This window comes from Rhinatrema bivittatum, chromosome 4, assembly GCF_901001135.1.
Source record: "Rhinatrema bivittatum chromosome 4, aRhiBiv1.1, whole genome shotgun sequence".
Classification (NCBI taxonomy): domain Eukaryota; kingdom Metazoa; phylum Chordata; class Amphibia; order Gymnophiona; family Rhinatrematidae; genus Rhinatrema; species Rhinatrema bivittatum.
Genome location: NC_042618.1, coordinates 355,046,570 through 355,066,831, shown reverse-complemented (window position 1 = coordinate 355,066,831; position 20,262 = coordinate 355,046,570). Strand labels below are relative to the sequence as shown.

The 20,262-nt window shown below is 45.4% G+C and overlaps 1 protein-coding gene across 2 annotated transcripts in view; it reads left to right on the top strand.

The window, feature by feature from the left end:
- The window catches only part of UTP6 (UTP6 small subunit processome component), a 58,580-nt gene extending 44,547 nt beyond the window's left edge, over positions 1–14,033 (top strand). The window contains exons 11-19 of one of the 2 annotated variants that reach the window (XM_029600708.1): positions 2,146–2,327; positions 3,026–3,105; positions 4,839–4,916; positions 5,024–5,191; positions 8,891–8,971; positions 9,555–9,664; positions 10,249–10,315; positions 10,442–10,514; positions 13,628–14,033. In XM_029600708.1, coding sequence (XP_029456568.1) covers positions 2,146–2,327; positions 3,026–3,105; positions 4,839–4,916; positions 5,024–5,191; positions 8,891–8,971; positions 9,555–9,664; positions 10,249–10,315; positions 10,442–10,514; positions 13,628–13,785 — 997 coding nt within the window. In that variant the 3' untranslated portion in view covers positions 13,786–14,033. Of the gene's footprint in view, positions 1–2,145; positions 2,328–3,025; positions 3,106–4,838; positions 4,917–5,023; positions 5,204–8,890; positions 8,972–9,554; positions 9,665–10,248; positions 10,316–10,441; positions 10,515–13,627 lie in introns of both variants that reach the window. The other variant, XM_029600707.1, reaches the window with a different exon arrangement.
- The last annotated feature ends 6,229 nt before the right edge of the window (positions 14,034–20,262 follow it).

The window sequence follows — 20,262 nt, the reverse complement described above, 5'->3', positions numbered from 1 at the left end:
GGGAACTTTCTACTGTCTCCTCCCACCCCACTCCCCTCCAGAACCACCATAGGTCAAGGGGATGTCTCTCCTCATCCCCCTCATTAACACCCAATATATTAATCTTATTTTTGTCTTACCTCACACCATGTTCTAATCTTCCCTCTCTGTTATCTGAAGTTAAAATCTCATGGACTGAAGTTAAAATGTTATCTATTGAAGTTAATTTGTATTTGAATTATTTATCTCCCCTCCCCATCTTCCAACACATCCCCCCCCCCCCCTTTATGTTTTAAAGTTATAATGTTCCTTGTAAAGCTTTTATGCTGCATTTTCTGTTTTTTTATGTAAACCCTTATGATGTTTCACAACGAATGTCGGTCTAGAAAAACAATAAATAAATAAAATCTGTAGTTAAATCACCTTGATCATCTAAACAGCGCTGACATTGGCGTAGAGAGAGTGATGCTGGGATTGCCCTTATATGGCAAACCTCACAGATAGCAAGGTGCTTAGACTTTTTTGTTTTGTCCCTGGTGCCATAGTTTTCCTGAACTGCTGCAGGCAGCTTCCTGCATGCACATCAACGGTGCCTGGGTGTACCCACGCAAATACGCTTAAATCTAGGCCAGACGAGTACCCATGCACATGCGTGTACACGTCAGTTCACCACTGCGCGACGAGAATATGCTGACACCCCTAAGTGCACGGTAAAAAACCCCAAAAAACACTGCGATCTACCACACGGTTGACTGAATCGAGTCTGAGAAGCAGGGCCTAGCCAAAAGCTGTTCAACCCGCCAAGCCCGAGCCCCCTCTGCTCATCACTAACTCCCCAGAGAAGTGAGAGGGAAAAGGGGATAGGAGATGCAGAGGGAAAGAAGGAAAAAAGAGGAGGGTCTAAAATTTCCCCTCTAACTCATTTTTTTTTTGTTTACCTGAGTTCTGCCTCCTGGCTGAAAGCACAATCTGGTCACCAGCTACTGGGGAGAGGGCACAAGCCTTCACTGTCGAGCACTTCCTTGTCCTCTCTTCCACTTTTTTTTTTTTTTTAAGTCTGTGTCTGGTCAGGCTTCCAGACTTAAAGCACTTAGCTCAGGGAGGGACCAAACGGGTATCCCCTCAGTACAAGTGATGTGTTTGAATCTTCCCCTAATCTTCTGTCTTCTTTCTCTGTTGTGTGTGTTTTTTTTTCACTACAAGCATTCTCCACAAGAAAGCTGCATGTCCACCATCTGCTGGAGACAGAGAATACTGGCAGACTGATGTTGGGACAGGGCTATGTCAGTAGGTCAGCTTTACTCCATCTCCATCTGGTGGTAGGAGTGCATAACCCACTGGTGTGGATTGGCCTGCCTGAGTGCAGAGGAAAATGTTTTTTCTTTGATTTGTAGTACTCTGACAAACCAGGAAAGCTGATGCCAGACTGTTCCTTGTAGACTTTCAGTAAATCCGAAAGCTTCTATAACTGAACATTCCTAAATACATTGATAAGAGAGGGGCCATGAACAGGAAACTCTAGTTTGCAAGCAGCTTCACTGGGATTAGAGAAATCTCTAAGGCCTGTTCTTGTCAAAATTTCTGAGCTCCAGAAATGGGCAAAAATCTGGAGATTATTGGGCTTGTGGCAATATTTTCTCCTGCTGCAAAAAAGATATTGGAGCTGGCATGGGGGATATTTGACTCTGTCTGGGAGTATTGAGTGTCACAGGTCTGATTAAAATGAATTTCCAAGCGCACCTTGATTATGCTGCTTGTATATATTACATTCTTGGAGCTCCAGAAGAAAGCTTTGGCACAATGCAAATATTAAGAAAGTGCATTAGCTGTAAATTTGAGAGATCAAAATCATACCTACCATGCCTAGGCTTCTGAACAAGATTGATTCTTTTTATGGCATATGCAAAACAAACCCATTTGGAGATACTACCCCAAGATTTACCCTACTGAATGTTTGGCTTTTTTTTTTCACGTATTTCTGAATTTTGCAGATCACAGGCCTAAATACACTTGCTTTAACTAATTTTATTTCTGGTAGTTCAAGGCTTTAATGTGGGGGAACCTTATAAAAGATTACCAATATTATAATCTCATAGTAGTTTGATAAGGAGGTTGTTCTGCTAAAACATATTCTCCTGTTTACACATTGTGCTGTTTCCCTGTCAGCCTACAGGCTCTCCATGCAGATGATCCTCTTACTTGGGACTACATGGCACGCCAAGAGCTGGAGATTGAGTCTCTGCCTACTGCAGAATATTCTTCTAAGCTGACAAAGGCATCCGATCTGGCTAGGAAGGAGGATCGTTGCCGTGCCGTGTATGAGGCAGCAATTGACGCCGTTCCTACAGGTTGGAAGAACAATCTGCCATGCTCTGTGATCAATGCATGAGCTTCAGTGCTGGCCAGTTTATACATTTTTCAGAGCTATAAAGTAAGATCATACTAGACTCAGCCTGAAGGATGCAGAATTTTCAGCCTGTGAGCAATTAAGGCTTTAATTTCAAGGGCTCGTCTCATAGTTAATTTCATGTGTAAAGTATTGTGGATATACAGTATGCACTAACTTTCTGGGTCTCCTTTTTTAAAAGTTTTGTCTGCATGGACAAAATCTGCGAAACAATAAATGATTTGGCAGTTTTACAGTAACAGCCATAGCATTTGTGTTGAATCTCTTTGCATATTAATTTGCTTGTTAACTTGAATCCCATCTCCATGGTTTGCACTGCTTCTGATAAATTGCAATGCATTATAGAACTAAAAATAACCCTCTGTTATCTTTTATAGTTTGATTCAGGTGTGTGAGAAAGATATTTTGAATGTGACAGTACTAGATCTGAAATAGCTAGCGTTATGCATGCCAAAGAAACCCACTGCATGCGTGTGGGTTTGCATAAAGCTTGGTGTGGCACCATCTGGTTTGCCCCCTGGATGATAATCTCTGTTTCTTGCTTTATCCAAGAAGATATGTTTGATGTGATAAATAAAATGTTTAATGGTTGCTGTATCAAGTTAGACTTCTGAGGTTTTTTTGTACTTGGTTTTACAGAGGCCATGTGGAAGTGTTTTATCACTTTTTGCTTGGAGAGATTTAAAAGAAAAACAAACAGCGAATTGCTGAGAGAGAAGGTAAAATATCTATTGCACCAGGGTGGAAATATGTTTAGAAACCTTACGCCTAGATTCATCAAAATGCATTAATAACTCTATAACAGGGTACCATCAAGCTAGGCCGAGAGAACATAGTACAAAATGTCATCTTTGTGAGACTTTCCTCACTCCAAATGACGTCAAATCTTCACCAAGGTGTACTGTGCTGTTCGTACGTCTCATTCTACCTGAGAAACTGGCCCCTACACCCTAAACCAACACCTCACCTCGACCTATTAGGTGACCCTCCTATAGAGATATAAATAGTTGCACACTTTGAGGGCCTCTCCAGAGGCTCACTCGCTCTCTTTCTCTCTCTCCCTTCTCCCCTTCCAAGCCCAGAAACGGTCGAAATGCAATTCTAAAATTGATCGCAAATTACGTTACTACCACTTCGGGCATATCGCACAGCTTAACGCCAGAAAAAAAGGTGTTTGTTATTTCCGGCGTTAAAACCGTGTGATATCGCCCTTAATTTCCTAAATCCCACCCAAACTCCTCCCTGATCCCACCCCTTCCAGAAATTAGCATTCGCACCATGCGCTACTGTTATCCACATGCATTATGGCGTTAACGTATGGGTTGACGCCTTATTGCGGGCTGAAGCGCCACAACGCATTTTGATGACTGACCCTGTTAGATGGTACCTTTAAAACGGGTGTGCGGGTGCCCGTTACATATATGTATATAGGTGCATGACCAGTTAAGCTGAAATTTGAGATTGTGTGCACAAGTACTTGAGCATGTTATGTAATAGGCCTGGTGCGTGTATGTGTGGTGTTAATTTTAAGCATGTACATGCACAGCAGGAAAATGTCGGCTTTTAGGCACACAAGTGAGGGAATTTTATAACAGGCGTGTGTCCAGGCCATGACCAATTTCACCAGTTCGTTCACCACTTTGCCCAGTCTTCAGCTAGGTCCTCAAGACCCCCCCCTGATTCTTTAGCCTGCACTCCCCCCAGTTAGCTCAGACCCCTCAAGTACATCATAGATGCCTGGAAATAGTTTTATTCACATACACCTCATCTATAGCAGAAGTAATTTTGCACTGAAATTTAACTGGACACTCACCCAAGCACATAGCTACATGTGTGCATATCTCTTGGCCCTGCCCTGGAATGCCCGTTCCCTGCCCACATTCTGCCTTTTTTTTTTTTTTTCCAATGCAAGATATTCGTGCATTGGTACTTTTGCATGTATGTGGGCGAGTTACAAAATCGGGTGGACACGCGCATGTGCTAGTTGTCTGCCCATCTCTCAGTTTTGGTGTGTATCTGGCTTTTAAAATTCACCTTTTAGGTGCCAACCAAAAATTTTTAGGAGCCAGGGAAAATTGTCTTCTTAATTTTTGTCCTCACTTTCTCTTTTTGATTGTTGCTAGTTTGCTTGTTTTTGGTTGGCTTTATTTCTTATTTTGCATTGTATATTTTGTTGCTGATTTTCCTTTTATTTTTATTTTTTGCTTTTATAAATTTTAAGACGCAGATGACCTGGTTTGGGAATTTTCCGCTAGATAGGACATTAAAAAAAACTTTCTAAAATGAACACAATAAAAGATAAAAATACATATATACTTATATTTGGAGGAAAGAAATACAGGAAATGCTCTTTATGGATGAGAGAAGTCCTTTTAACTTTTTTTGATGGCGCTGCTTACCAGTTGGAAGTTTTGAGTTGGAGAAGAATGCAGTAACTGTACTTCTGTCTCAGAGGCAGGAAAAGCTGCTGGCTGCCTTCTACAAAGCACATGAATCTACCTTGCTGGAAGAGACCCTTTATACGCAGTGGGTGAGCACAATCTTTGCACAGGAAGTTGATGGATTTTTTTTCTGTCCATGCAAGTGCCTTCCTCCTTTAACTAACACAAACCTCTTTCTGCTCCTGGCTTTCTCTAGGTTCATTTGTTGCTGGAGCTGAACAAGCCTGAGACTGCAGCGGAGATCACAATGGCTGCAACAAAACGTTTCAGCCATTCAGCGGATATGTGGCAAATGAGGCTTCAGGTGTTAATAAAATTGAAGCAAGAGGATGTTGCTCAGCACTTTGAGGAGGCCTTTGGCCAGGTGAAAACAAAGGTCCGTTAAATATAGTAACATAGTAATGACGGCAGAAAAAGACCAAAATGGTTCATCTAGTCTGCCCTGCAAGCTTCCCAAGGTAGTAACTGCCGCTCCGTGCAGATTACTCCCATGTTTCTCTTAAGGGTAGTAACTGCCGCTCCGACCAGGTTACCCCCATGTTTCCCTTAAGGGTAGTAACTGCCCTTCCGTGCCGGTTTAGCTTTTTTATTTATTCCCATCCTCTAGCCTTTTAGGGATCCACCCTATTTATCCCTTTGAAATCCTTCACAGTTTTAGTCTTCACCACTTCCTCCGGAAGGGCATTCCAGGCATCCACCACCCTCTCAGTGAAGAAATATTTCCTGACATTGGTTTTAAGTCTTCCTCCCTGGAGTTTCAAATCGTGACCCCCTAGTTCTACTAAATTGTTTGCAATGGAAAAGGTTTTTGACGACCATGGATCATTAAAACCTTTCAAGTATCTGAAGGTCTGTATTATATCACCCCTGCTCCTCCTTTCCTCCAGGGTTATATATTCAGGTTCCTCAACCTCTCCTCATAAGTCATTCGATGGAGACCACCCACCATTTTGGTTGCCCTTCTCTGAACCGCCTCCATCCTGTCTCTGTCTCTAGCATAGTAATCAATTTACAGAGCTGCCTTGCTAATCATTAGGTATTTGCCTTGTACTAATTTCTCTGCCAAGTTAATTTCCTTTTTCTGCCAAACAAAGTTCCTCTTGAATCTGCTCTCTCTCAATTTTTCAGCAGGGTCAGGCAAATATAAGGACATTTATTTTTATTTAAAAACTTTTATATACCACTTTTCTGGGCGTATGACTGTCCAAAGCAGTGCACAATTTTAAGGAATCAAGTCTGGGATTATTAATTAAGGCAGTGTTTTTCAACTTGGATTCTGCAGCCATACTGGAAGGTTTCCACATTTGCTGCTAGGCCTGCTTCTCTCTCCTAGAACAGCTGCTTCCTTCCATACAGCTAAAATTTGCTGAGGGGCCCTGCTTTGCAGGAGAGAAAGAACCATGTACTAAGCTATGTTAAGAGCTGATTTTTATTGCAAGTGTTTTCTGCTGATATAACATCCACTGTACTAATAGGCATAAAGTCTTTAATACGCTGGATATTAAATTGGTTATTTTTCACAGGATAACGCCAATATGTTGCCACTTGATAGCCCGTGGGTTAAAGCAAATTGCATCGCTTCATGTGATTTATTATAACATTTTAATATTGATGAACCCATTTTTAACATTCCACTAACATGCGAAAGTTAAAGCAATACTCTACCACGTTGAATCTTGTTACATCTATTAAATTGCTCCTCTTTCAGTGCTAGTTTAAATTATTTTTCCCTGTACGTACCTGGATCAGTCCAGACTCCTGGGTTTTGCCCCCCCCTCTAGTAGATGGAGACAGAGAAGTTTTCAAAACAAAACCGCCTTATATAGGATGGTGCCACCTACAGTCCGGCAGTATTTCTCTGTCTCCAGCAGATGGTGGAGGTGCAAGGCCTACAGTCTGTGCTGATTGCGAACTGGTCAATCTGGCAGTGGCGGGTCCCCTGTGGTTGCCACTGCTCCCGGACCTTCTATATCAAGAGCCCCATGTGTTTGGGAGAGGCTTTTGCCTAGCGGCATGGCTTTTGAGAGGCGCCGCCTGAGGAGCAAAGGGTATTCGAACACTGTGGTGGCAGCACTTCTCCGGTTGCGCAAGACATCCACCAACCTCGCGTATGAGCGTGTGGAGAATCTTTAAATCTTGGTGCGTGGACCAGGCGATTGTTCCTACTTGGTCTTCGGTGTCGGATATTTTAGGTTTATTACAATCCGGACTCGCCAAGGGCTTATCGTTCAGTTCCCTGAGGGTTCAGGTGGCAGCTCTTGGTTGTTTGCGCGGTTCCATTCAAGGCATGGCGTTGGCTGCTCACCCTGATGTGGCTCATTTCCTAAAGGGGCCAAAGCATTTATGTCCCCTGATCAGGCACCCTTGGAATCTGAACTTGGTTCTCTCAGCTCTGTGTACGGCGCCCTTTGAGCCTCTGAAAACGGCTACAATAAAGGATCTCTCGTTAAAGGTGATTTTCCTTATCGCTATCACATCTGCTCACAGGGTATCGGAGCTCCAGGCTCTATCCTGTAGGGAGCTGTTTCTGAGAATTTCGGATTCTGGTGTGTCCTTGCGGATGGTTCCTTTCTTCCGAAGGTGGTGTCTGCTTTTCACGTGAATCAGTCAGTGGAGCTTCCGTCGTTTCCCGTTTTGACCGGTCAGACCCTATGTCTAAAGACTTAGGAAGCTGGATGTTCATCGGGCATTGTTGCGTTATCTGGAAGTTACTGACGCGTTTCGTGTGACGGACCATTTTTTTGTGCTGTGGGCTGGTCTGAAACGAGGAAATATGGCATCTAAAACTATGATTTTGTGCTGGTTGAAAGAGGCTATAGGCTCAGCATACGTGCTGCGTGGTAAGCCTGTACTGTTTGGTCTTCGGGCTCATTCTACCAGTTTGCAGGCGGCTTCTTGGGCGGAGTGTGAAATGGTCTCACCGCAGGAGATCTGCAGGGCGGCGACTTGAAAGTCTTTGCATACCTTTGCCAGACACTACAGACTGGATGTTCAGGCACTGGGTGAAGGAGGTTTTGGAGAAGCAGTGCTTAGAGCGGGCCTCTCCAGATCCCATCCCAGGTAAGAAAGCTCTGATACATCCCAGGAGTCTGGACTGATCTGGGTACGTACAGGGAAAGGAAAATTAGTTTCTTACCTGATAATTTTCGTTCCTGTAGTACCACGGATCAGTCCAGAGTCCCGCCCGGGGAACGCATGGAAGTAAGGGAAAGTCCGCTCAGTCATTGATTTGTTTTCAGATCTGCAGAAATTGGATTGACCGTCCTCAAGTGGTTCTACAGGTTCAGTTCCTAGGAGGGTTAAATGAACTGGTTATTTCTTTTTCTTGTTGAAGGATTATTGTACATATTTATGGTAGTTTTTTGAGAGCCATTCTGCTTTGACATTGAGTAATACTGCCGGACTCTAGGTGGCACCATCCTATATAAGGCAGAGTTTTGTTTTGAAAACTTCTGTCTCCATCTGCTGGGGGGGGGGGCAAAACCCAGGAGTCTGGACTGATCCGTGGTACTACAGGAATGAAAATTATCAGGAAAGAAACTAATTTTCCTTTAACCATGTATTTGGCACAACATGACCATAATTGCTGTTGTGCACAAATCTTCAAGCTACTATTATCATCAGTGCCTATAAGTAATAAGGGGCCAATATGTTTTTTCTCAGCTCTTCGGAGTTGGCTGATCATTTCCCTTATCCGGAATTTAAGTGAGCTGAGCACACAGGCCAAGGGATGTGATAAACTGAGTGTGAAGGAAGCAGATTAGGAGCACATGATCAAGAACAATATGTCACTAAGTTGCAGTTCCTGAACTCATAGGAAATGATGGCAACTGGCCCCGCCAGTGCACCCAGTTGTCTTCCTTTCTGGTTTGCGACTGCTTCAGCTAGAGGAGCTGTAAATGTCAGCTCCCCCACCCAGGTCTTTTTTTTTTTTTAATTTCAAAGTAATGCCTAATCTGCTTGTGCCCCTTGCATTTAAGGTCAGTTTGCTTTCATGAATGCCTGCTGACTTCTGCCAGTTGCACTGAGCAGTGGCCTTTCTCTTTCACACACATTTGTGCAGGACACGCTCCCTTTGTGGACGTTGTGGGTGGAATGGAGCGAAGGAGCAAACAGCATGGAAACTACAGAAGATCTTTTTCAGGTATTTGACTTGACACTATCTGATGATTGTGATATTCTTGGAGAGTATTACCCACAGAGCAGCAGCCTGCTGTGCAGCACCCATCAAGGCATAGCCTGTGGCCAGAATACACTGCTGCCAAAGCTCTCAATTACTTGCATTATGTAAAGCAGCAAAATTAACTAGGCTTGCCTTTTTCTGGTTAGCAGAATATATCCCATTATATGTAGTTTCTGTAAGAATATTTCCAGCGCCTTCTACTAACAATACATAGCTTTTCCTTAACTCTGTGCTGGCAGGCACTGCCTTCTTATTCAGCTCATCCTAATTCCTGTCCCCTACTTTTATGCAGTCCTCTTCCGTTCTCCTGTTTACTGGATCTTCTTTCCTGTACTTTGTCCCTGATTTATCCTTTTTACCTAATTCTTTTAGCTCTCTTCTTGTGACGTTTGATGCCTCCAGTATCTTTGCTTGTGTGAGAAGGCCTCTAGGAAATGAAGATACAGCTTTGGAAAATGCAGAGTTTACAGTTCATCAGTGGGCTATATTATTTCACTGGTTTTGTGTTCTTATTCTAACATTATTTTTTGTTGTTAACTTGCAGAAATCTATCCTCGTTCCAAATCCAGCTGTCTCGGTCACCATGAAGGAAAAATACCTAGATTGGGCCTACAGAATCGGTGGTTACAAAAAAGCAAAGAGAGTTTTTACAAGGTTATCTTTTTCATCGATTTTCCCCCCACTTTAAAACCTCCCCCTCCCCTCTAGGCTTGTTCTGACGATTTGAGTTCTCTTGCTGGGTGAAGGGCTGGAGGGGGAAGTTATCTTGGAAATCCTTCAGTGCTGCTTTTAGGCCAACAGAGGGTCGCCACAGTAGCAGTAGTAATCTTCCCTTCCTTCTTCTTTCCCTTTTCCTTCCTAGACTTTGAGCCCGAGTCTCACTGACCCTGTCAAAAACCGGATTTTTGAATTTGGATGCCCTCCATCGCACTGTCACCATTGACCTTAAAATAAGAACATAAGAAATTGCCATGCTGGGTCAGACCAAGGGTCCATCAAGCCCAGCATCCTGTTTCCAGCAGAGGCCGAACCTGGCAATTACCCAAACACTAAGAAGATCCCATGCTACTGATGCCAGTAATAGCAGAGGCCATTCCCTAAGTAAACTTGATTAATAGCAGTTAATGGACTTCTCCACCAAGAACCTATCCAAACCTTTTTTGAACCCAGCTACACTAACTGCAACTTTTTTTTCTGTTTGCTGGAATTATGGTTAATTCGTTTTTTTTTCTTTCTAGTCTGCGTGAAAGTCGCCCATTTTCGCTTGAGTTTTTTAAGAAGATGATCCATATTGAAAAGGAGCAAGTGAGTGTTGTGTTGCCTTGCTGTGGGTTAATACCTTGTGATTGTGTTGCTAGTTGATGACATTTGATGAATCCAGATGCTTGATGTTTCTTAGCTGCATGTCATGATGCCCCTTTCTTTTGCCAGGAAGCCAACAAAATGCTAAATCTGAGGGAATTCTATGAACGTGCCTTGAGAGAATTTGGCTCTACAGAACCTGGTATGAAATATGTCTTGATCTCATTCATGCTATACAGAATACTGCTGCATTGCTTTTGGAACTTCTTAGTTGTTATAAAGGGAAATAGTTATGTTCTCAATTAATGAAACATACAGAGATATAGGAAAAAGTTAACCAGTGTTGGGGATTACAATTCTGAAAATGCCTTGCTTGTTCTTATAATTATTTTTATAGTGCACAGAGTGCTGTACAAAATTCATGTGATTAATGTCCCTGTTTTTGATTAATTTGTGCACAGGGAGGTGAAGTGACTTGTTAAAGGTCACACAGTGAGTGGTAGAATAGGGCAGAGCTTCTCAACTTTTTTCATAACTGGGCACACTTTCAAGTTTGCATGATCCTTGTGGCGCACCAAACCAAATTTTACAGTATCATACATTCATTACCTTCTGGTTGTGTGATTGTGTAAATACCAGGCAATGTACTTTTAACTAAACTGAACTGTCTAAAAACCTAAAATATAATTAGCCAAGTTTAGAAATATAGAATAGAGATCACAACTGACTCAAGAGCAATGTATGCACTTATATTATTTTTGTGATTTTTAGCTTCATTCCCCAAGCCAGCTTCCACATTCCCCGCAGGCCTCCACTCTCCACTGATATTTAAATTTCCTAAAGTGGTCTTTAGAAACTGCAGGCCAGTATTTTTGATCCAAACATATGGGCCGATTCAGTAAAGTCCGCGGGAGAGCAGACGAACGCCTGCTCTCCCGGCGCGCGCCGGGAGAGCAGGCGCGTCCCTAGCGCCTCCTTTTGACCCAGAGCGGTGGCTGTCAGCGGTTTGACAGCCGACGCTCAATTTTGCCGGCGTCGGTTCTCGAGCCCGCTGACAGCCACGGGCTCGGAAACCGGACGTCTGCAAAATCGAGAATCCAGTTTTTGGCCCGACAGCCGCCGGCCCATTTAAAATATATATATATTTTTAAACTTTTTTTACTCTTCGGGACCTCCGACTTAATGTCGCCATGATATTAAGTCGGAGGGTGCACAGAAAAACAGTTTTTACTGCTTTTCTGTGCATGTTCCCGGTGCCGGGAGAAACTAGCGCCTACCTTTGGGTAGGCGCTAATTTCTTAAAGTAAAATGTGCGGCTTGGCTGCACATTTTACTTACTGTTTCGCGCGGGCATACCTAATAGGGCCATCAACATGCATTTGCATGTTGAGGGCGCTATTAGGTGCCTCGGGTTGGACGCGCGTTTTCCTCCCCTTACTGAATTAAGGGGTAAGGGAAAACACGCGTCCAAGGGCGGGTTAACAGTGCGCTCCGTCGCAGCGCACTGTACAGTATCGGCCTGCTAGTGAGGAGAATGAATGTAAGATTTAGTTTTATTTTACATCTTTTTAAAGTATGAAAGGTAACTGAATTAGGCGTGTTTATGAAAGATGTAGCCAGGGTTGAAGCTCTGATGACTGGAGCTACTGCACACAAGTTTCAGACTTGTGCTAATTCAGCAACTTTGGTTGTCCACTCACTGACTGGCCAATGAATAAGAAATAAAATCCTCCTTTTCTCACATGGATACAAAATGTGTTGCTAATTTAGCAGTTCCCTGTACGTACCCGGATCAGTCCAGACTGTGGGTTGAGCCTCCGTTCCAGCAGGTGGAGACAGACTAAAACTGAAAGGATATCCTATATGAGGGCAGAGCATATCCTGTAACCCTTCAGTATTTGTGCAGCACGTCTCCCTTCGGTCTCCTGATCTAGGCTAGTTAGCCTTCTTTCTCTTCCTTCCTTCTGGGATCAAGCAAATACTTATTCCTTAGGGATTTTGTTGTAGTTTTCTTCCTGTTAAAATAAAAAAAGTTTAGTCAGGAAATTGTGGATTTTTTCTTCAGAGACGGTTCCGTCTCCTGGCTCTTGCGAGTATTGTAATACTGGAAAATATGCCACAAGACCATCTGGATATAGACATTTTGGAATTATCTGCCTTTCTGAGAATTCCCAGGAAGAAGTGATATCTAGAGCTGCCCTGATAAAAACTCTATAATGCATTTTTTTTTTTTTTAGGAATAAAGATTGTTTATGGTACAAAAATTTTTTTTTTCCTGATGTATAATTTTGAGATCCAGATGAGATGTAAGCAGTTTTTGTAGATGCGGCAAGATGAGCTTACTATTGGTGGTGAATTTTTTCATTGTTTTCCATATAAATATATATTGAAATTCGAAAATATGCTTTATATTTTTGTGGATCCTAAACAACTCAGAGCTTTACTTGATGCAAAAATTGCTTTACATAATGCAAATGCCACTAGTTAATGATTCAGTATTTGCTGCTCTGTGATGTAGTGTCTACCTCTGGACTTGTATTCTTTAAAATGGTCTCTTTTCTCTGTTAAGATCAACTTCCTGGGTTTCTGGATTCCCCTGATATTGGGGACTGCATGAAGGTTTATATGGCATTATATTTTTTTATTTTGATGATAGTTTATTTTTCTGTTGTTTTTGTGTGTAATGCATTTTCTATACAAATGATTTTGTAAAACCTAATTAAAAAAAAAATGCCATGCTAGGTTGCAGGTCAAAACAAGGGCCATCAAGCCCAGCATCCTGTCTCTGACAGTGGGCAGTCTGAGTTACAAGTTTCAGGCTGATCTCTTTAATTAGTCCTATTTCCTGTTACTCACTTCCAGTAATAGCAATAGCTTTCCTTAGTTTATGTGCCTAATAATGTGTTCTGGACTTTTCTTCCAGGAGCTTGTCCTAACCTTTTTAAAATCCCACCATACTAGTCACCATGACCATGTCCTCTAGTAACAGATTCCATAGTTTGTGTTATTCATCTCTCTGTGATTCAGGTTACGCAGTAGTATTTTGGTGGCAATTTTATTCTCTTTCTGTTTTGGAAGTTTATATGCAATTCAGGTGCCAAAAATGTTTTCTGGACCATCCACCCTAGAGGTGGCTACTATGTGTTTTGTGAAATACAAACATTTTTGAAGTATGTTTTGAGAAAAGGCATCCTATAATCTTAATTAAATAATAATATACTGGTATTTTGCATTAAACTGGCCTGTATGTGTACCATTCTTATTTTGATGAGTTAAGCCAGATCAAAATGAAATGTTTTTCATCTTTCTGCACAGATCTTTGGCTGGAGTATATTAAAGAAGAGCTTGGCCATCATCAAGGCAAACCAGAAAATTGCGGTCAGATTCACTGGAGAGCATTAAAGATGCTGCAGGGAGAACAAGTGGAGGATTTTGTGTCTAAATACACTTTGCTGCAAACAGGACATTTGTAGGAAAAAGTAACTCTCAGAATTGTGTACATTTTCTGAACACTTATTTTTCACAAATTTCTTTGGAGTCTGTCTTTTGCCCTTTTATATGTTATTTGATGACTCACAGAAGGATACAGTTTCTCATTCTCTGACCCGAAGTGCCTTCCGTGCACCACATATGGTATGAGTGATAACCCAACCTCTCACAAGGCACATCGTGGCAGAATCCTTGACTGGGAAAGTTTCTGCAAATAAAGAACTGTAATCAAGTAAAATTGTCAAGTCGCTTTCCTAGGAAGTTTACGAAGGGCAGTTTTCAAAAGCATTTCTGCGGGTAATACCGTGCTTTAGCCATGGAAATGGGCTTTTAGAAATTTGCCTGCCCTATATATGCACAAACATGTGGGCGTAGGCCCCTCTGGGTGCTTACCTGCAGTGTGAAGAGGAGTTCGAACTTAGACTCAGACTTTAGAAAATTCAAAAGCATACCCCTAAGTTTTCTTAGAAAAACTACCCACTCAACTTAGTAGGTGTAAATGCATAAGGGGAGTTTTCCTGGAATAACTTTCAGAGGGAAATACTTGCATACTTTCCCTTTGAAAATTGGTGTAAAGTCTGTGGGTAACTGAATCAGTACAGAGAGTTACAAAATTACCCCCTTAATGTGCACTGATTCGAGATGAGATAAAACATTTTCTCACAGATTTTATTGGACTTCATACACTGATAGAATGGCAGTTATTTACTGGTTTACAAGCAAGAAAATGGTACATAATCAGTGTGCAGCTGTTTTATGCTGCTGATCAAAAGTAGACAATAACAAATGGGGTTAGCTCAAGTTTAGAGAAACTTTGTATGGTTAAGCCGGGGAAACCTCATATAGTGCCAAAGATGGGCTAATTGGAATGCCTATATGGCTACACAGTTAGAAACTCTAACTCCAACAATGTGGTTGTTAGATAGCTCGTATAATCATTGGAAACCCCGGAGAGACAAGATGAGAAAACAGTTACTTTGTTCAACTATCTTGACGATCCAGTGTGAGTCCGTTTATTACGGAAGTGTATGATGGTATACAGTGCAAACTCAATGTTATACCAATCACCACTCACGGTTATGACGCCAAGGTACTTGTATATAAAACTTCATGCGATAAGTGTGATGATCCCGACACTGCAATGTTTCGAATTGACTTTCTTCCTCAGGGTGTCACTCTTAAGCATGGATGTACTTGTATATCTCGGCTGTACAAATACACCTGGAATTATATTGAAAACCATATAATCTTGACAATGATGAATAATACATCTAAAGAATGGCAGCATTAAGATAACTCAGACTTACTCGATACTCTTGGGCAAATCGTGCTCCTTGTTTCGAGTGCTGTACGTTAGCTAATGGCAAAATCCAGCCTTTCTGTGGTCAGAGTGCTTCTTGTTTTCTTAAAAACATTTTTGCAAAAATGAATGAAATAAATACCGTTGAAAACACATTCAAACTGGATATCTGAAATGTGGCAAATAAAACACTGAGAAGTCCAATAGGATAAACTTACTTGCGCGTTTGCGATCTCTTTAATCATGATCCGGTTCTTGCGCTGTTGTGACACTGACAGTCGGCGGCCCGAAAACGCTGAACTTTTAAGTGTAAAAATCCCGCCGATTTTGTGGTAAGGAAGTGACGTGTGAGTCCATAAATGGGCATCTACGTAGTCAAACGCCATTTTGAATATCGGGGGAACTCTCTACCTATCCAAAAAAGGGCATCTATGTCATTTGGCGGCCATATTGGATCTAAATTGAATGATGGTGCCATTTTGATTGTTGGGGAAAACCTTTATCTAACCAAAAATGGGCATCTACGTCATCAGGCGGCCATATTAGATCTGAATAAAGACGCCTCACTGTTACCTTCAAAACTAAACACTATGGTTTCTGGACCAAAAAACAAATAAACTTGAGATGAATGATGAAATGACCATAAGCAATCAGATGAGTGTGTACCATTCGATTTTCTCATTGAGGCCGTTAGGTTCAACTGTATGAAGACGGAAAATCCATTGATTTTCTTTATAATTCAGGGTAGATATCCTATCTCCTCCTCTCCACGATGCTGGAATGTGTTCGATGATCAACCATTTTAGATCATCAAATGTGTGGTGTTTGTCTAAACAATGTGAGACAATGGGGGCTTTAATATCTTTGTTCTTGAGACGACTTTTGTGTTCTGTAAGTCTGATTTTAATCTTACGTTTTGTGCGTCCCACATATAGCAGTTGACATGGACATATAATGCCGTACACTACAAAATCTGTGTTGCAATCTATTTGTTGTTTCCTACTCACAACAATGCCGGTAGTGGGGTCCGTCCAATTACAACCTGTTATTGCTTGTGTACAAAAACTGCATTTTGGGGTAGATTTTCAAATAGCGCGATTTGGCGTACTTTTGTTGGCTCATCAGGCGCAAACAAAAGTACGCTGGATTTTAGTAGATACGCGCGTAGCCGCGCAAATCCGGGATCGGCGCGTGCAAGGCTATCGATTCCGTATAGCCGGCGTGCGCCGAGCCGCGCAGCCTACCTCCGTTCCCTCCGAGGCCGCTCCGAAATCGGAGCGGCCTCGGAGGGAACTTTCTTTTGCCCTCCCCTCACCTTCCCCTACCTAACCCACCCGCCCGGCCCTGTCTAAACCCCCCCTTCCCTGTAAGTACCTGGATCAGTCCAGACAGTGGGTTATGTCCCCAATCCAGCAGATGGAGTCAGCACAAGCTTTGAGGGGGCGTATCCATATATACTACTACCCCCTCTGCAGGAGTTCAGTATCTTCTGACTCCAGCAGATGCGAGTAGGGGAACCAGGCTTCCCCTCCTTTTCCTTCACTTTCTTGCTTGATTATGGCTTGTTGTCTTTTTCTGTGGATCAAGTTTGTATCAAGTTTGTATTAAGTTTAAAAAAAAAAAAAAAAAAAAAAAAAAGGCAGAGTTCTTTCAACTTCTGGGGAGTGGCTTCTCTTCCTTGTCTCTTCTCTGCGGCCTTGCTGTTTATTTCTCGTTGCAGCCAGGGGTAAGTTTGTTTTTCCTTTGTAGTTTTTTCCTTTACAGCTCAGCCCCCGGTGCCCGCGAAAGCCGGTGGAGCCGGCCTCTTCGCTCTTTACTCCCTCACCCGCGGCCATTTTACAGCTCCTCATGGGCTGCTGAGCCATTTAGGGAAAGATGTCTGGGGCGGGTCGTGTGGCCAGGAAGGCCCCCCCCGCGGCACCCTCCTCTATTTTCAGACAGCGGGCAGTGCGGGCCGACCGGGCCCCCCCGCAGCGGCGCCTTTGTGCGCGTGGCCCCCCCCGTGGCTTTTTCTTTTCTCCTGCAGCGATCCCGATGCCGCGGCCGTCCCGCTGTGCGGCCTGCGGAGACCCGGGGTCCCGGATTTCCCGGGAGGGCATCTGTGCACGATACCTTCCCGGGGGGAAGGTACCTCACAGTCCCTGACTGATTTCTCTTTTTTGCCCGGGCGGTGCGGGCCGGCCACTCCGCCATTTTTGGCGGGAACGGCGGCCATTTTACATTCTGAGCGCCCTGAGGCGCAGGCCACGAGGGGGAACGGATCCCTGGAGGCCACGAGGGAGAACGGATCCCTGGAGGACTCTACCAGCGGGGGTGTTCCCCCGATTTTGGTGCAGGAACCAAGCACCCAGAGCCAGGGAGCAGGAACCACGTCGCCCCCGAAGCGCACCCGAGCAGGCCGGGGTTCTCTCCGGAGTTTATCCTGCTCATGCATACCGCTTATCTGCAGGGGCTGGAAGCACCTGTGGGACCCCCCCCCCTAAGATCCCTCGGATGTCGCCCTCGACGCCGGCCCCCCCCAACCCTCCGGGAGTGGGGGCCTCCCGCCTTCCTACCCGGGTCCGATCCACGCCCGCGGCAGTGGGGGCGGTGCCAGACCCAGCGGGACATGGACTTGACCTCCCAGACGGGGGACAAGGGGACGGCACACAGGAGGGGGATGATCCGCGTACCCTACGCCTCTTCCAGAGGGAAGAGCTGGACGACCTCATCCCGCAGATCATCCAAGAATTAGATTTGGATCCGCCACCAGACCCGCCTGCCCCAGTAGCTCCCGCTGTCATCACTTCTTCAAGGAAGGGAGATCCTGTCCTGGCGGCACTCCGGCCGAGGGCTCGGGCTTTTCCCATTCATGACTCGTTTTTACAACTTCTCACCAGGGAATGGGACACCCCGGAGGCCTCCCTGAAGAGCAGCCGGGCTATGGAAAAGCTGTACCCGCTCCCCGAAGATTTTCTGGACCTCATCAAGGTCCCAAAGGTGGACTCCGCAGTGTCGGCGGTCACGAAGAGGACGACTATCCCAGTGACGGGAGGTGCGGCGTTGCGGGACACACAGGATCGTAAGTTGGAAGTTTTCCTTAAGCGGGTTTTCGAGGTCTCCGCTCTGGGTATGCGGGCGGTGATGTGCAGTTCGCTTGCCCAGCGGGCTAGTCTCCTTTGGGTGCAACAACTCCTCACGTCTCAGAACCTGCCGTCCGATGAGGCTGCCCAGGCAGATCGGCTAGAAGCCGCAGTGGCGTATGGGGCGGACGCCTCGTACGACCTTTTCGGGTCCTCGCAAGATCCATGGTTTCGGTAGTGGCAGCACGACGACTACTGTGGCTACGCAATTGGGCGTCTGATACGTCCTCTAAGTCCAGTCTGGGCTCTCTTCCCTTCAGGGGCAAGTTCCTCTTCGGGGAGGATTTGGACCAGATCATCAAGTCCCTGGGGGAGAACGCTGTTCATCGGCTGCCGGAGGATAGGTTTCGACCATCCAGAGCGTTTTCTTCTTCTCGGACCAGAGCCAGAGCGCAACGGCGCTACAGGGGCTACAGACAGACGGGCTCCCGGCCATCCGCCCCCAGGTCTCAGCCCTGGTTGCGCGCCTTCCGCGGGCATCGGCCCGCACGCACTACTCCCGGAACCGGGAACCCCTATACCAAGTCTTCACAATGATGCCAGTCTCGCCCACTCCCCTGTCCCCAGGATTGGGGACCGACTAACGTATTTCTAAGCGGAGTGGGCACGGATCACCTCGGACCAGTGGGTCCTGGATACCATAAAACACGGCTACGCATTGGAATTTGTCCGCCCCCCCCGCAGGGAAGGTTCATCTTTTCCCCCTGTGGCTCGGACCTCAAGAGAGGAGCGGTGCAGCTGACTCTGGACAGACTCCGGGAGATAGGCGCTACTGCGCCCGTGCCCTTCGGAGAGGTGGGCTCGGGCCACTATTCCATCTATTTCGTTGTACCAAAGAAGGACGGTTCCTTCCGGCCTATCCTAGTCCTCAAGGAAGTCAACAAATCCCTTTGAGTCGTTCGGTTCCGCATGGAAACGCTCCGGTCAGTGATTGCGGCGGTGCATCGGGGGGAGTTCCTCGCCTCCCTGGACTTAACGGAGGCCTACCTGCACATTCCCATCCGCCCGGACCACCACAGTTTCCTTCGTTTCAAAATTCTGGACCAGCATTTTCAGTTCACGGCTCTCGCGTTTGGATTGGCGCCGGCGCTGCACACCTTCACCAAGATCATGGTAGTTGTGGCGGCAGCTCTCCGGAAGGAGGGCATCCTGGTTCATCCTTATCTGGACGATTGGCTCCTCCGGGCGAAGTCATTCGATCATGGACGCTCAGCGGTGACTCGAGTAGTACGGTTTCTACATTCCCTGGGATGGGTAGTGAACTTCTCCAAGAGCTCCCTCATGCCCTCGCAACGCTTGGGTTTTTTTTGGGGGCAACTTTCGACACCCTACTGGGCAAAGTTTTTCTGCGCCAGGACAAAGCTCAATCCTTGCGGGATCACACACGACGGTTCTCTGCGTTACCAGAGCCCACCTCCTGGGACTACCTGCAACTCCTGGGAGTGATGGGGTCCACCATCGACCTTGTACCTTGGGCTTTCACGCACCTCAGGACCTTACAGTGGGCGCTCTTCTCCCGTTGGAAACCAGTATTGCAGGACTATCAGATGATTCTCCCGCTCCCACAGAATGCCAGGGACAGTCTGGGCTGGTGGTTGGATCCGCCGAACCTGGCCCGTGGCATGTCCCTCGATCTGCCAAATTGGGTGGTGGTGACCACCTATGCCAGTCTAGCAGGCTGGGGTGCAGTCTGCGATCGAAGCGCCACGCAGGGGACGTGGTCCACGGTGGAGGCGAAATGGTCAATCAACCGTCTGGAAACCAGAGCGGTCCGGCTAGCTCTGCGACATTTCCTCCCGCTTCTTCGGAACCGAGAAGTCAGAATCCTATCGGACAACGCTACCACCGTGGTCTACATCAACCAACAAGGAGGCACACGCAGCCCGCAGGTCGCGCTCGAGGCGGCGCTGCTGATGCAATGGGCGGAGCGTCATCTCGTCCGGCTAGCGGCCTCGCACGTCGCCGGTGTGGACAACGTCCAGGCGGACTTCCTCAGTCGTCAACTGCTGGACCCGGAGAGTGGTCTCTCTCCGACAAAG